The sequence below is a fragment of the Phlebotomus papatasi genome, chromosome 3 (genome assembly GCF_024763615.1).
Source record: "Phlebotomus papatasi isolate M1 chromosome 3, Ppap_2.1, whole genome shotgun sequence".
Taxonomy (NCBI): Eukaryota; Metazoa; Arthropoda; class Insecta; order Diptera; family Psychodidae; genus Phlebotomus; species Phlebotomus papatasi.
This window is the reverse complement of record NC_077224.1, coordinates 28,745,894-28,762,573: the sequence shown is the minus strand read 5'-3', so window position 1 is coordinate 28,762,573 and position 16,680 is coordinate 28,745,894. Positions and strand designations below refer to the sequence as shown.

The following is a 16,680-nucleotide window of genomic DNA, read 5'->3' as shown; positions in this document are numbered from 1 at the left end:
ACCAAAAATTGCTATCTCTTCTTAACCTTTCAGAAAAATAAGAAATTAAAAAAAATATATATAAAAAACTCTAAGCAAAACTTTCACAAATTTTAGTTTTTTGAAGTACAAGGGAGGGTCTTCATTTTCTTCAAATTCAGTAAAATACATAATTTTCCTTAAAATCTTTTGCATTCGAGCATTTAAAAAAGAACCTTAAAGCATAAAAAAATAAACAAATGACAAATAAAACCATGCCAAACTTCAACAAAAAGTTTTAAATTTTTTCTGTCGTGGTAAATTTACGACAGAAAGTTTTGATGGGATTTTTTTTTTATCTGGGTGGTTTATCAACTTGAAATTAAATGAATAAAGTGCACTTACCATACTGAACAGTTCTCACGATTTCCATATTCCTAATTGGTTCACTTTTTGCCAAAACATCAAGTTCTTCGATAACAACAGATGTTGCCTTCTTGCTTGAATCTGCTGAATCAGCATTAACTGCCTTTATTATCTTTCCATGATCAGTTCCAACGAAGATCACATCGTATGTCTTTCCGCCTGGTGTCTTAATTTGCGGATCAACCGCAATTTGGGTAAATCTGTACATTGTGCTTGTGCGTATTAGAATTGGCTGCCCAAAGAAGGCTGGCACATTTTCGTCCATCAGCGAATGCGTCTTGATGAAATTGAGCGTAAGATCAGGCAGCGTGCGTGAATCATTGTGACAAGATCCAGGACGTGGATCTGGTACTTTTGCACTATTCACTGGCAACCAGTTGGAATTTATGCCGCTCTGCTCCTTAAAATTCCCCTCAAAAGTATCCGCAATGTCTTGCAGTGAGAAAGCACAAACAGCCGAACCAGGAATTGAATTTGGTGGTGTTGTAAAAACTCCATAAATCAATTTTGAATTTGTATGTCCATATCGACCCTCAATCAAATTACTTGCAGATTCTATTACCAAAGGGAAAATTGGATGTTAAATGTCAAAAAAAAAATGTTTTGACTAGGATATTTTTTAGAGAAAAAAAAATCACTCACGTATTTCATTAAAGTAAAATGGAAAATCTCCGGGCATCGAGCAATTTAGCCGTGACTTTAAGAATGAAGTCCATCGATTTCTAAATCGATGTGGTCCACCCTTGTCCCACTTGCAAACCCGGGCAACACGTGAATATACAGATTTTCCACAATTTATATATTCCACAGCTGTTTCACGGAAAAAGAAGTACACAAAATCACCCTGCGTGAACGAACTAACAAAATTTGGTGCTGCAAAACAAAATATCACGTTATTCACAACGTCAATTAAGAAGAAAAGACATTATTGTGCAGGATAAATTGAGGCACAATTTCTCTATAGTATACACACCATTCAAGCTGAGACTGTCGTATTGTTCCGTCTGAAGAGGTTCGCGATAAATTATTGGATCACTGCCACTGAAATCAGCTACGGTGCCCGAATACAGTTCATTGTCTGAAAGGAAAATCACACAAATTGCAGAAAAAAAATCAATATCAATTTTTCTTCAAAAGCAAATCTTTCCACATTCCCACACAATCACTGTATCTCTCTTTTACACTTTTCCTTTTGCTATAAACTTAACTAAGTTCTTTTTGCTTTTTAATTTGTTTCCCCTTATCGAAGTCAAAAAAATAAAAAAAAAAAAACATAAATGAGAAACATACATAAAATAAAATCTAAAAGAGAAACTATCTTTCCACCATCGAGACACAATATTTACAAAAGAAAGGAATGATTTACCGGCAAATACTGCTGTAGAATTGTGCTGCGGATCATACGGACATACCGCTTGACCGGGTTTCTCCATTTCCAATGTATAATTGTTTGCATTTATCTGATACAAATGACACATAGGTCGAAATGAATTTGTGCCACAAACTTGCAACTTTCCTGGACTCGGAACCACGAGGACACGAATGTAGTTCTGGCAAGCTTCCTGCAAGCGACAAGGCAACAATAAAAATCAATTTTCTTCAGCTATCAAATAACATTTAGGAATAGAGATAAAGGAAGAGATACATCTTTTATATATTTTTAATCAACTTGTTTCTGGATTGACTTTATTCTATTCATATAAGCTATTTTTAGAATATTAATACAATAAACCACTAGGACTAGAGAATTTTATGCTATGCCCTAAATGTTAGTTGCGCATCATTTGTTTCGAAGAGCACAGTCATTTTGCAAAATAAACTCACTTAATCACACTGACACGTTTTTTTTTTATTTCATCTGTTATACTTATTTTACATTTTATACTGTTCTATTAGAAAATGACACGAAGACTGTTTCTCAGTAAATCAGCAAATTAAATATAGTGAATTTAGTAAGAAACCCTATTTATAATAATTTAATTAATTTTTGTGGGCCAAGCCCAGCTTTTTCTTCCTTGACATAAACTTGGTCTTCTGGACTGGATGTTTAATCCCATTACTCAATATCACTAATTTCTAAATAACAAGTAGGATCATTGAATTTTAAAAGCCACCGTGTCCCGAGTAGATTTTCTTTCCAAGAAACATAGGGTAAGTGTGCCAAATTCCGGCCAGCTTGCAATTTCGGCCACCTTTTTTGTTCCTCGAAATTCCATGAACTTTTAGATTTTACGTACTCTACAGATTATACAATGCAAAAGAATAACAAAAAATGTAGCTTCGATAAACGAGATGACGTGAAAAAGATATTGAAAGAATTCCCGAAGGGCAAGGAACTATGAAAATGAAGGTGGCCGAAATAGGGCACCAAAGCTATGTCCGCTATGTCTATATTTTTATTCATTTTAAAATGTAGACTGATTTTAGAGTAAATAAAGACGGTAAACTCTTTACAAGGTTCCAAGCAACACTCTTTTTAGAAGAAAGAATAAAAAAAATCAATTTGTATTTAAAATATTACTTTTGAAACTTGAAACTTGCCGAAATTTGGCAAACTTATCCTATATCAATATTAAAAAGATAAAACTTAACCCCTTCGTATCTTTTGAGATTTTGAGTATCCAAGGAAAAATATTGATATTCTGGAGAAAACAATTTTTTAATGAATGATTATAAACTAGGACATTTTTACAGTAATTTCATTAAATCCTGAGCTAAATCGTAAAATTGACTCACTCGATATGTTACATTTTCAAACCAGTGATAGGCCCAGATAAGCTTATGGTAGCTAAGATTCTTTACAGGCGACCTCGAAATGCGTGCAACTCGGGACGTTTGCAATCCGGAATACTTGAAAATTCGATTGTGAGTTAAATTTTAGGGGTAAAGAATCGCATAGAGTTAAACTGTTTTTTTTTAATTAGGGGTCCATCTGGAATATGATTGCCCCGTAAATTGTTTTTGTCGGTCGAAATGAATTAAATTGGCTCGACGCGATTCTTTACCCCCAAATGATTTTTCCAAAAAAAAATTGGTTTGGATCTTCGACCTTTCTAATCTTTTGTAAAATTTCAATAAAATCTTTAAATAATATTTAGAACGATCCTCATATAGCTAATTGTAAGTACATACAGTTGTTTTTTTTTATTCTTCTACCTAGCAAATTGATAATTCGATAAATTACGCGATGTACTTTCATCGCTTTTAAAAATTTGTTGAGGATTTTCATTCGGCACTCTAGATAAGCAATTTATACTACAATAATACTACTTAATAAAGAATAGAATTTTTTATTGAAAAAAAAAGATATCAAAAGTAAAAAACCAGACGTAGTCAGAGATCGAACCCGCGGCAGTCCCGTTGAATGTCCTGCGCTGCATCGGTGAGCCACCGCTGCATGCAGTCTTATTCAAATTTTCTTTACTATGTGCAGCGTAAAGTACGTAAAGTGTTATTTTCAACTTTGGGGAATTTAAAAAAAAACAAATTTCGCACTTTTTGAATATAACCACGTTTAATTTGATGCCTTTCTGCGTAGTTGAGCAAAGCCCCAGATTTTTCTGAATTTGATGACTCGAGTACTTCCCTTGTGAGATTCTTTACAATCTCAGCTTTTGTGGTCCGATGTGAAATGCGACATCGTCAGATCGGGCCCAAATTTTGGATTTACACGTTTTGACACTCATAGATCCCAAATATCTTATGCGCCAACAATTGATTTTTGTGGACGTCCCTTCCCTCCGTCCGTGAATCACTCGACGTGATTCTTTACCCTCAAAATTCAACTCACAATAAAGTCTTCACGCATTCCGAGTTGACGCATTTCGAGATCACATGTAAAGAATCTCAGCTATCATAAACTTATCTGGGCTTATCACCGATTTATATAAAGAATGAAGGATGAATGTCAGTTGAGCACAACTAGCTGAGATTTTTTACAATCTCAGCTTCTTGGAAATCAAATTGTAGTATGTTATGGCTGGGCTTAAGAGTTTTCGATTAAAAAAAAGTTTGGTCCTTCGACCCCCCTGACCCGAGCTATAAGCCATAAAATTTAATTTTCAAAAGGCCACATTTCCGGTTCCAATTGAATCAGAATTGAAAAATGTTTTCCAAAGGTGTTTTGGAAAACTGTCGTGGAGTACTACAACCATACTGACACCGCAATTTCTTTCGATGTAATAGAAGATTCGATTAATCGAAAAATCGATTTTCGAAATTTTGATGTCGAATATTTAGAAAAGTAGACAATGCTTTTTCTTTACATTTAAGTATATTATAGATAAGGTCGAGACCTTTCCAACAGTGAGTCGCACTCCTCCCTCGATGTTCCCTGACCCGAGCTATAATCAAAAATGTCTTAACCGGACTGCATTTTCGGTGTATATGAGGCGATTTCGATGAAATTTTAGTATATTGTATTTAAAAATATACATCTTTCCAATGGTGGATCCCATCCGACTCCAACCCACTGTACTCCCAAAATTCAACTTTCAATCGAATTTTCATGCATTCCGAGTTGCAAACACCTAAAGTTACATGCATTTCCAGATCACCTGTGAAGAATCTCAGCTACCATAAGCCTATATGTGTTTATCACTGGCCATTTTGAATTATAATTATTATATATATAAATGGTGATACGAGAAGAGAAATCAAGACCAAATTTTTAATCAGGGGACAAGGTTCTCTCAAACACAATATAAATGTGTTAAAAAATGTAAATGCGGAAAAAAACTAAATTTGCTATCTTATTTGATCCGTTTCTTCTAATCGATTTATTCAAGCCAGTTTCTTTATTTAATTAATGACTTCTTCAGTTATTTAATGAATAGGGCGTTTTTTAAACTTCTAAATACAAAAAGGCAGCTAAAATTGAATTATATGAAAAAATATCAAAAGTTTCTATTTCTGAGAGATATTTCATTATTTGCAAAATTTTTGAAAATATGTATAGGAGTTTTTTTTCACATTTACAATGCAAATTATCTGGACAAAATTATACAGGTCATTGTATTCTATTATTCTCATTTTTATTAAATCAGAAAAAATAGTTTTGAATCATTTGAACAAATAAACAATTTCAAAATATTTTATTTGCATTTGAAATTCAAAACAACTAGTGTATTGAATTGTAAAATAAGCGTGCAGCATTCTTTGACTTTAAATATGGTTCAAGTATTGTTGGGTAAAATAAATACTTTTTGGGATGTTTGATATGAATTAATTTAGAAACATTTCCAATATTTGTGGTTGATAAATAGCGAGGATTTCTATATGTATAGTTGTCATACTATTATTCATTCATGTATTAAGCCACTCACATCGTTGGATAATCCCATACACAAATGATTTCTATTAAATTGCAATTTCTATATGATATATACATTTGTGCAAATAGATGGATGTTCGACAGGATTTTTTTTTTAAATTTTGCAATTTAATGTTCAATGTTAGTGCATCATTTATCAATAAATGTACACGTTTGTAATGATATTAAAAAATGAAACCTTTTAAAATTGTCTCAAATTGAAAGGCGCATTGTTCAAAACATTTTGAATAGTAAATTAAAATTCATTTTATGTTACTTTGAAGCTACAAAAGTGTCATGAATATACTTTCGAAAACGGGCTGATTGTAGCCAAAGAAGAGGAAAAGGGAGAGAAATTGAATTTCGGATAAAATGTGCATTATCAATTCAATTGTATATCTTTTCTATTGAAATTAGGTATTTGCATTGCATTGCACTTTGGTGTTTTCTTTAATTCAAAGCTAAAGAAAAAACTTTTTTCATACCCAGCTTTTCTTAAATTCTTGCAAGTGAGTTAAAATTAGTGGAAATGAGTATATGCGATATTGATACGGGTATATGAGATTACAAGACAATGTTAATTACGTTCTTAAAGTATCAGTATATTTTTCTTCGATATTTATCTAGAAAGTTTTACACTGTGAAAATGCTTAATTAATTTCAACTGTAACTTTTAAATGAAAAACTTATACTTTTACTTGTACTTTTACTGCACTCTAACTTTCTCTGAATAAATCCATTATCACTTTCTGCTACTAAATTAAGCATTAATGATTTTATCTGTCAAAATATGGGTAGGGTAAGACGGGGTAAATTGTAATCATGTCTAATTCGGAACTTTAAGATATCCTAACAGTTTAAAAGACAAAAGGAAAAAAACAACGAAGAAGTACTCTCTCATGTAAAGTCTTGTACTCTCTGATTATCTGAAACTGTGAGAAAATCTCAAAATTCCAAAATAGACATGATTCCGAATTACCCCAACTTACACTGTTTAGCCAAAATTCACATTGTAGGTTACATTATTTCGATTTAGTAGTAAAATATTCGATTTTACATTATTGAAATACTTATGACATTATTCAATTATTTGTAAAGCTCATCTTTTAACCCTTTAACGACGAGACACTTTTTACGGACTGAAAATCAACAATAAAAATTAAACTGAGAAACATAATCAATGGTAGGTCTTACTTCTAAACTTGGAAATGTCCAACAGAGTCTGATTCGGTGTATTTTGTGCTTCTATGAACGATAGGGACAAAAATAGCCAAAAAATTTAAGTATTTTTTCTGACATGAAATGAAAAATATTACGTATGAGTATTGTAGTTTTTATTACCAAAAAAGTTTTGCTTAAGAAAACTTGGAAGTATAAAAAATAAATAAAATCAATTATGATGGCGCTGGCACATCCTTTCAATTTAGTGAAATTCAATCGATTGAAATTTTACCTCTTGCTCTTTTAAACTGAAATAAGATATGTTTGTCTCTTTCTGTCAAATGAAAATTGAAATTTCAATTTCAATTTGAAATTTCATTTGACAGAAAGAGACAGCTGTATCTGATTTCAGTTTGAAAAGGCAAGAGGTAAAACTTCAATCGATTGAATTTTGCTCAATTGAAAAGGTGTGCCAGCGCCATGAACTTAAAAATTCGCCATTTTTGAGCTTAAATATTTACTATATAGCAAATAGCTACAGACTTGCAAAAAATATTCTAGATTCCTTAAATCTTCTACCATACAATTATGTACAGACATAAGAAAAAAATAACTTTAGGTAGTCAGGAAAAATTATTTTCTTTATGGGACACCGGTGTTCCAATCATCCTTAAAGGGCTAAGTTTAATTTCTGCAATATATTTTATAAGCTTTAAAATAAATTTCAGTGTATGATTTTCTTCTTTTTGGATGTAGAAGTTCCCTAGTTCTTACCATAAATGTGAATATCTGTACAGAATGTCACGTCAGGATTCTTTTAAATATGCATAACACACAACACACTTATAAAGTATAACGGTACATATTGTTTGAATTGAGGCAGAAACGGAGTAGAATTTTTAATTTTTTAAATTTGTTTAGTTTTTGAAAGTCGTACTAAATTGTCTCAGTTTAGTATATCATATTAAAAATTTATTAAAATGTAACATGAAATTTTTTTTCTTTTTTATAAACAAAATTATTGATCTTTAGTAGATAATTTTTAATCTTTATCAAAATTGTGCTACTGACTGTTTCATTAAAAACCGGCACTGGTAAATTATTTTTTGCGCAATAATCGATTCTTTAATTTTCTGTTTGAATAAAGAAACAAATATTGGACTAAAATGCATAAAATTTATAAGAAAAATAAGTTAGGGGAGGGTGGGGCAATTTAACTCTAAATTGCAAAATGGATTTTGGGACCATTTTGCAAAAAGATGATAAACAGAAGTAAAACTTTGTATATTCTGTGAATTACAGTTGGGTTTAGGGTTAATAAAAATAATAACAATAATCCTTTAATTTCATTAGTCTATTGTGGATAAATTCATTTGACTTGAAAGGCAGAATGTGTGAAAGTCCCCCATAGCGGGGCAATATCAAGATAAATATGAGGCAATTTTTGAGAAAAATAAAACGTGTTTATAAGAAACTTGTGATACTAGAATTAACTAAAATTACTTTGAAGTCTCTTTTTTTGATTTTGAAGACTTTAAAATCTAAAAATATAATCGAACAAGAACTTTATAACAGAATTTGAACACTAATTGATCATACAGAAAAAATATAATATCGTCAAAGATTTCCAAGTCTATTTTTGAATTTTTATATTACTAAAAATATTTTACAATATCTTGCTGAACACATTCTGAAAAGATATTATATAAGAATTAAATTCATCATTTTTGAGCACTTAAAAAATACTGAGATTATTTTTTGTTTTATTTTTTTTATGAACTTTTAGGAAATACTACTTTCCATAATTTCGAACTTTATCGACAAAAACAGCTACAAAATGTTTTCAATTATCATTTTAAGTTAATTTTGATTAAGAAAAGTAAATTGTTACGACACTGGAAACTTCTCCGTGCGCTTGCATGAAACTGCCCCTCATGAACGTTCGGAACTCAAATCAAAATTGTCAGAATCGTCTTAGATTTCATTCAACGCTAAATGCCTTATAATAATCATAATACTACTGGTAATTTAATAACAATTATGTTACTTCATTTCATTTTATTCATTTTAATGCAGTTTTATAAAATCAATTACAGAATTCAAACGAGAAGCGTCACGAAATTAATTATTTTTAGGAACATGGGTTTCACTTATCTCTTCAATAACATAAAGGTTTTATCCCATTCCTTTCAAAGGGATAAGAAGAATATGCAAAAAATTGAAACTGCCCCGTCGTTAATCATCCCCACCCTCCCCTATATTGATTAATTTTGATAATTTTGTGCAGACTTTATGAAGCATTTCTTATTTTATTATTATTACTGCTCGAACTCCACGGATTTTTCACCCCCCAAAATGTCCACCTTCCACTTCCCAGAGACCACTTGGGTCAAGAAATCTTCACGTTTCAGAAGATTTCTGAGAAACGTCGTCACGCTGTTTGTCCGTCTGTCCGTCCGACTGTCGCCAGCTTTAGAGGCCAAACCCTGCCCTTCCCCTCCAAAACCATTTTTTTGGGATTGCTCGAAAACGCGTCGTGCGATTTTTGTCATTTTTCCATATGTTTTAGAGATTACCCAGGCGATAATTTAGATTATAAGATTACCTTAGACGAAAATACCGTTGAATCATTCCTAATAACGGTTTTTCAAGGTCAAAGGTTAAAAAGACTATAGAGCGCATTTATCAAGCGAATGGGATCATGTTTGGGCTCGTTGGAAAACTCTTGCAATTTCCGACATAACTGAACCAGTTCCAAACGGTTTTGAATCGGTAATAACCCGGTTCATAACCGATAAATAATTTTTATAAGAAATTCAATTAAATTACTCTTGAGGTGTATTTTAAGAAATATTTTGAGTGATTTATAAGTCAGTGTAAATTGGTTGTGAACCGGTAATGAACCGGTTATTTACCGATAAGTAATTTTTGTTTGAATATAATTTTTATTACTCTTCAAACTATTTTGTTGAATCTATTGAGTGATTTATGAATCGATTCTAATCGGTTGATTACCGGTGAATTATTAAATGATGCGAAAGTACTTTTGAGGTACAGCATCTGAGTCACGAGTTCGAGCATTTCGCAAAGCCTGGAACGCTTTGCCACCCTTTTTTTTAATATCGTCTTTGGTTTTATGGTCTTAATGAAATCAGTATTTTTTTTTTTGCTTTTGTGCATGCAAGGTCTTGTTTATTTACATTTTTGTGTATATTTAAAATTGTTCAGATTTTATGAGAAATTTAATTAATTATTGTTATTATTTGAGTTATTTTGTTATTTGAATTATTTTCAATTAAGTTCGGTGGCCAATGACCACCCTATCAACCCGTAGGAATAGTCTGAGGAATTTAATTTTTTAGTTCTTTTTGTAAACTAATAGTTTGTAAAAATTTTATATATTATTTTACTGTGGTATTAAATAAAGTACGTACAGATTCGCTTTCTAGAATATTATTTCTCGAACCAATAAATTTTCGGCAAATCTTTAGAATATGGGGAATGTCTAATGCTCCATTTCAGAATTAACATATAGGTGGATTATTAGTTCCATTGTGTATGCATGGATTAATCTTTTGTGTCCAATTTTCTTGTTTTATGGCGCCTATACACTAGAAGCAATTTTCGTCAAAAGTTGCTTTTAAAAAAAAAAATGATGTTTCTGTCCACTATGATAGAGAAAATTAGCTTTAAAAATCATTTTTGAATACTTCTAGTGTGTAGAAACCTTTAAGAACGAAAGAAGATTTTTTACCGCATGCCTTTGGACACATAATGGATTTACTTTCAGCGGATACAAGAGACGTACACGGATACGGAGTGTTCTTAAAACACTCAATTATGCATAAATTTCAAGAAATGAGTTTGTCAAAATACGGATTTATGCTCAACGCACAATAACTTTTGTTTGTAAACAGTTTTTGAAAATTTCCTATGAGAAAGAGCGAGATGACTAGATCTATATTATGCCCAACGCACAATAACTTTTGTTTTGTAAACATGTTTTTAACATTTTAATGAGAGTAACTGAGATCTAGATCTTGTCATCTCGTTCACTCTCATAGGCAATTTTGAAAACATGTTTACAAACAAAAGTTATTTTGCACCAGGCATTATATGCCCAACGTACCATAACTTTTGTTTTTAAACATGTTTTCAAAATTTTCTATGAGAATGAACGAGATGACTAGATCTAGATCTCACTCATTCTCATTATTATAGTTCCTTAATTGTAAAATGCTTTGCTTGGAGCATGAATAAATGTTTATTATTATTATAAACAAAAGTTATTGTGCGTTGGGCATTATTGTAAAGAAAACATTAAAAAAGCATGCAAAAACTTTACTAGATTTCTTTAATTTTCCTTGTCCAAATACCCTTAAATTTGGAAAACTTTGAGTTTTTTAGAGCATATCTGGTTATGGCAAAAGATTAAAGTTTATTTACTTTTAATGATACCGAATCTAGAAACTTTCAGTAGGGTAACGTGCGGTATTTCGGGACACTTTTTAGTACTTTCAAGTTTCAAACAGCTTAACGACTTCTCACATAATTTTTTTCTTTGTTGATACAGATATTTATGTTCCTTATGCTATCCAGAATAAGATTCTTATCGAAAAATGTTGAAAAATGCATAATTTTTTATACAAAATAGCAAAAAATGTAAAGAAGTAAGAGTGGTATATTTCGGGACAGTTGGGTATTTCGGAACTGACAAAAGTCGCTACTATGCAAATAAATTTCACAGAGCCTGATAATTTACCTTTAAGTAGAAGGTCCAAACTTCACTCTTTCACAAAAAAATTTGTTTAAATTTCACTTTTAAAGTGACTTAAATCGAAAAAAAATCAAGCACTGTTTGTGTTGACATCTGTAAAATTGGCCACACTGAAGGTTTTGTAAAAAGTGAAATGTGACACTCACAATTCACGCGTATTTCACGCTTTAAATTAAATAAAATCTCAGAAGTTTTATGTTTATCTAATATGCAAAGAGCTAAATATTTCATATAGAACTTAAAAATAATTAGAAAACAAATATTTATAGGATTTTTAATGTGTCCCTAAATATAATTTAAATACCCATATTATGTCCCGAAAAGCACGTTGTTCAGAAATACCACACGTTACCACGTTAGGTTAAAAAGACTCTAGGCAGCGTATTTTTCAACCGAATGTTATCACATTCTTGCTCCTTGGAAAGGTCTTGGAATTTCTGACAAGTCTGAACCGGGTCTAATCGATAATTTAATAAACTAACAATTTAATATCTAATTTCAATCCGAAATTCAATTATATTACACCTAATGTATTTCGAGCAATGTTTTGGGTGATTTATTTTTATTTATTTGAGTTCAAATCGATTATGAACCGGTTATGAAATGATAACTAATTTTTGTCCTAAAATCAATTTTATTACTCCTAAAACTACTTTTGGGGATTTTTTGAGTGATCCGAGTGACTCGTAAGTGATGCGAAAGTATTTTTGACGTATAGCATCTAAATCACGTGATCGAGCACTTCACGAAGCCTGGAATGTTTTGCCACCCCTTTTCTTAGCTAAGAATATTTAAAAATATTTTTGGGCATTTTCAATGTATTCTGTGCTGCTTTAATACTAACCTAATTTTATTTTTTTAAACATTATTACCAAATGACACAGAGACTTCCACCAGGATTTGAACAAAAACAAAAATTATGGACTTAAGGGGGTTTCCCTAATTACAAAGTCAAATGAGGTCTGTATTATTTATTGCTAAAATAGAAAGATAAACTACCTATGAATATGCTAAAAAATCAGAAGGTAGTTCAAAACATTTCCGAAGATTACAATAGCTTCTCAATCTTACAATTTTGTCAAATTGCCGTGAAAGATTAAGAAAAAAAAACTTGTTGACCGAATGAAATGAATAAAAGCTTATTCTCTTCAAAATTAAATTCTCTTCTAAACCAAAAGAATAGTAAGCTTATTTTACTATCAGGTTAAAGTCAGAATTTTGCAAAAAATGTTTTCTTTTTATAAATAGCAAAATAAAGTTAAGATTTCAAGATTTCCTTAGTTTAAATATGAAATATACATTATGAGAATTGAATTTTTAATTATTTTTTCTCAGACAATAATTACGAGCTGCAGCTTTCTCGTCAATTAAGGAGTGCTGCGACGAGGCGCTCCAGTGAATTATTCATTATTCCGCGATTTTGTAATATTTTTCTTTTGAACAAATTTGTTTAAGGACTTCAAATATGTACACTGAGAAAAAAACGGGGGTGCGATTAACTTTTTTTCCTCATAACTTTTTAGCTGTAAAAATATATCAACATTTTTTTATGTTAATTTTACACCTTTTTAAGGGCAAAATTAACATGAAAAGGGTAACTTTAACCCCTAATATACCTAAAAACATAATATTTACACCGATTTCGGATCAATACTGCAGGGTGAAATTAATATTTCCGGACTGTTATTTTAACTTTTTCGGATTTCTCTCAGTGTATAAACCTTAAATATATACCAAAAATTTCAAGAAGATTGGTCACTTTTTTGTCCTTCAAAAAAATCGAGAAAAACAGCTCGTTTTTAGCTTTTTAATTGGGGAAACCACCTTAACTCTTTTCAGGCTATTTATAGAACCAATATCGTGTTTTTTTTAATAAAAAATATCTTAGCTCAGGAATTAATTAGGCTGCTGGAAAAAATATCTCAAGATTTAGACATCCTAAAATCGGATTTTTATCGATTTTACAAAAAAAATGTTTTCCTTGGTTCCACATTTTCCTTGAGTACCCATCAGAGCGAAATCCTTTAATAGGTTGATTGTAAAGCCGAAATAAAAATATGATTCTATATAAATACGCAATCTACGTGGCAGGACTCTTCAAAACCTAAAACGGTATACATTAAGCCGAGAGACGGCTTAATGTAATTATATATAATATAATCAAAATAATGATTTGACTAAATTCTCATCAGGTTCCCACTAAGCAGTTTTCGGCTTAAGCAGAGAGACGGATTAATCAGAAACTGATGGAAATGTAATCTGGGGTAGAATGATAACTTTTCGACACTATCGAATCGATAGTATCGTTAAATCTATATTAGTTAGATTAAGTGAATGTTGAATTATTACGGATTGTTGGGCCATTCATTCCGACCATTTCGACATTTTTAAAAGCATGTGACTATTGATAAATATCTATATTAATTCAGGAAGTGCAGCTATCGTTTAAAGTTTTCAGAATCGACAGTCGATAGTACCGAAAATAAGTTATCATGCCATCCCTGATCTTTATTTCGATTAAAAAAAATTATTTTAAACCGTTTCTCGGCTTAAATCGTAAGTATGTCTAGGGCATTAACCTCTCTAATTTTTTATCTGGGAAGATTTATGGTAAAATTTTGGCTTAGGATTGTATATTATGAGCAGTAATCTTATTAAATTTTGAATAGTTACAATTGGTTATTATTGAGGAGATCTTAATTCTAAACTTTCGGGAATGGGGTTAAACTCGTGTAGGGCCTTGATGAGAAGGGAAATTTATAATAAGTACTGAATCTTACCTCATCTTTCCCCTTTACGACGCACATCTTCACATCATCTTCTGGTGAATACCAAATCAATCTCTGCTGCTCTCCCAGATCCGATATACTCAAATTGTAAACAATATTCCTGGATGAGGGAAGATAGGGGAAGAATTAGTGGAAAAAAATCTAGGGACAATATAGAGATTGGTGATGTCTCACCTGGCACCAATGAGCAAACTATTCCCATCACGGAGCATCAATTTGAAATTATCAATTGTCGTGTCATTGCCCTGAAACCTGAGTATTTCCTCAGATCCCAGTTCAACGTACAGCTTGGGCCTCACATTCTCCTGCCATACACCCTGAATACTCTGAACAGTACTGGACAGGACTATGAGAGACAATATCAGTGGAATTGTGGAAGCACTGAGCTGATTGCGAGGGAAAGACATTTTTTTCTATATCAGTCGATTGAAGACGTCCAACTCTCTCCCCTCGTGTTCCACACTCTTGTCAATTGATGCAGTAGCCAAAGCGACAGAATCAGCAGCCCGGAACCTCCTCTTCTCAACACGCGAACACCAAAAGAGACCGAGACTGGGGAGGGTAGAAGAGGACCCAAAGAAAACTTTTAATATCAACTCATTGATGTTAATTAACTCATTTTTTTTCTTCACATCACTCGCATCTAATTAGATATTTACTTGATATTCTTCGCTGTGTGCTCAACAATTCGAGTTGGATATTTTCTTGGGACCAGGAATAGTTAAGAGAATCTATTTGGCTGATTAACAATTTTGCTGAGGACCAATTTGATTCAATTCACTGCCATTTCCTCAAGCAACTCTTTACTATTTTATTCGCCCCTGGAATAAATGTTAGAGAAACCTTGTGAAACTAATTGGAAAATCCCAAGATGTCAGGGAAGAATTTCCTTGCCAAAAGGGTACATTTTAGAGGAAAATTGTGCAACCTCACAGAATTATCAGCAAGGACAACAGCTAGTTTTGTGGAAAAGAAATCAACGGGAAAGAATCGAAGAGTTGCAATTGTGATTTTTCACTACAATTGGGGGTAAGGACAGGGGGTGGGGAACTAAAGTTTCCCTTCAGGATGCAGAAAGTGTGAGGATGGGGTAGAATAAGAAAAAAATTCCTATAAGGACAAACTATTCATCCCACGCAATTTTTTCCCATAAAACAAATTTTCCAAATTTTCCAAAAACAAAATAATTTTTACTCACTTGGCTAGATTTTTCCAACTCAGTACGAGTTTGTGGTTTACTTTCTTGGTAGAGAATAATAAAAAGAAAATATTCACAGAATTTTCTCTCGTCTCGAATACTCCGCCATTATTTTCTTGTACACAACACAAAAACACTTCCATGCAAAGTGAAAATTTTCATACTGGGAGGAAATTTTGTTGATTTTCTATCCGATACTTCAGCAGCCAAAAGCCTTTGCCCACAGTGTTTAGCTCCACAATATACAGAAATTTCTCTATTAATTCAATTTATGGAGAAAATTTATAATTTTCTTTAATAAATAATACGCAGATCCATTTGAGACTTTCTGCACACAAAAATTTTTCTCGTTATTTGGATTTTGGGTGCCACACAACATTTACACACAAACAATGATGCTGGAATAATCACATTTGAAACAAATTATATCACACGCATTATTTGGAATATAAACGTGCGTCCACTTTTCACACCACACGGCACATTTTTGATTTGGAAAAATCGCTGTAACTTTTCTTCCATTAAAATGTATTTTTCCTTTCTATTTGCAATCGATCGATTTTCCTCTCATACTAAAATTTCTCCATTCTAATGACGCTAGAGGCGCCACTGTTACTGACATTTCCACACTGAAAAAAATTCTTAGAGATACAGCACAGCTAAGCAGTGGTGAATTTTTAAAATAGCCAACTGCTTTTATTTATATAAAATAAAACTGGCAATCTCGCTGGTAATTCATTATAAAGACTATAAAAGAACGTAAATACAAGCATTAGTTATATTTAAAAAGAACAAAAAACAAATAATCAAAAAGACATGAATCAAAACAAATTATATTCTTTTGAGGATAAACATTAAAAACTGAAAAAATTATATGAAAAAAATATTCATGTGATGTAAAAGGATTTAAAGATCTCTCAAAAAAATCATTTATTTTTATATAAATATGGAAACCGTAGATACGAGTGACTTTGTCATTTTTTCGCATTTTTTAACTTAACTCTATAAAAAAAATCATAAGATAAAGTGAAAGAAGGGGAGCGGGGTTAATCCGCTCAAA

At 31.7% G+C, this 16,680-nt stretch overlaps 1 protein-coding gene across 3 annotated transcripts in view; it reads right to left on the bottom strand.

Annotated features, from left to right (window-relative positions):
- The window catches only part of LOC129807465 (semaphorin-1A), a 47,990-nt gene extending 31,758 nt beyond the window's left edge, over nt 1-16,232 (bottom strand). For 2 of the 3 annotated variants that reach the window (XR_008752285.1, XM_055856755.1), the window contains exons 1-8: nt 15,621-16,232; nt 15,082-15,243; nt 14,597-14,974; nt 14,414-14,522; nt 1,751-1,946; nt 1,358-1,462; nt 1,027-1,257; nt 364-939 (exon numbers count right to left, since the gene is read on the bottom strand). Coding sequence is in view for 2 of the 3 variants with exons in the window: in XM_055856755.1 (XP_055712730.1) it covers nt 364-939; nt 1,027-1,257; nt 1,358-1,462; nt 1,751-1,946; nt 14,414-14,522; nt 14,597-14,829 (1,450 nt within the window). In the remaining variant the exon portion in view is untranslated. The remainder of the gene's footprint in view (nt 1-363; nt 940-1,026; nt 1,258-1,357; nt 1,463-1,750; nt 1,947-14,413; nt 14,523-14,596; nt 14,975-15,081; nt 15,244-15,620) is intronic. The other variant, XM_055856754.1, reaches the window with a different exon arrangement.
- Nucleotides 16,233-16,680: the final 448 nt, after the last annotated feature.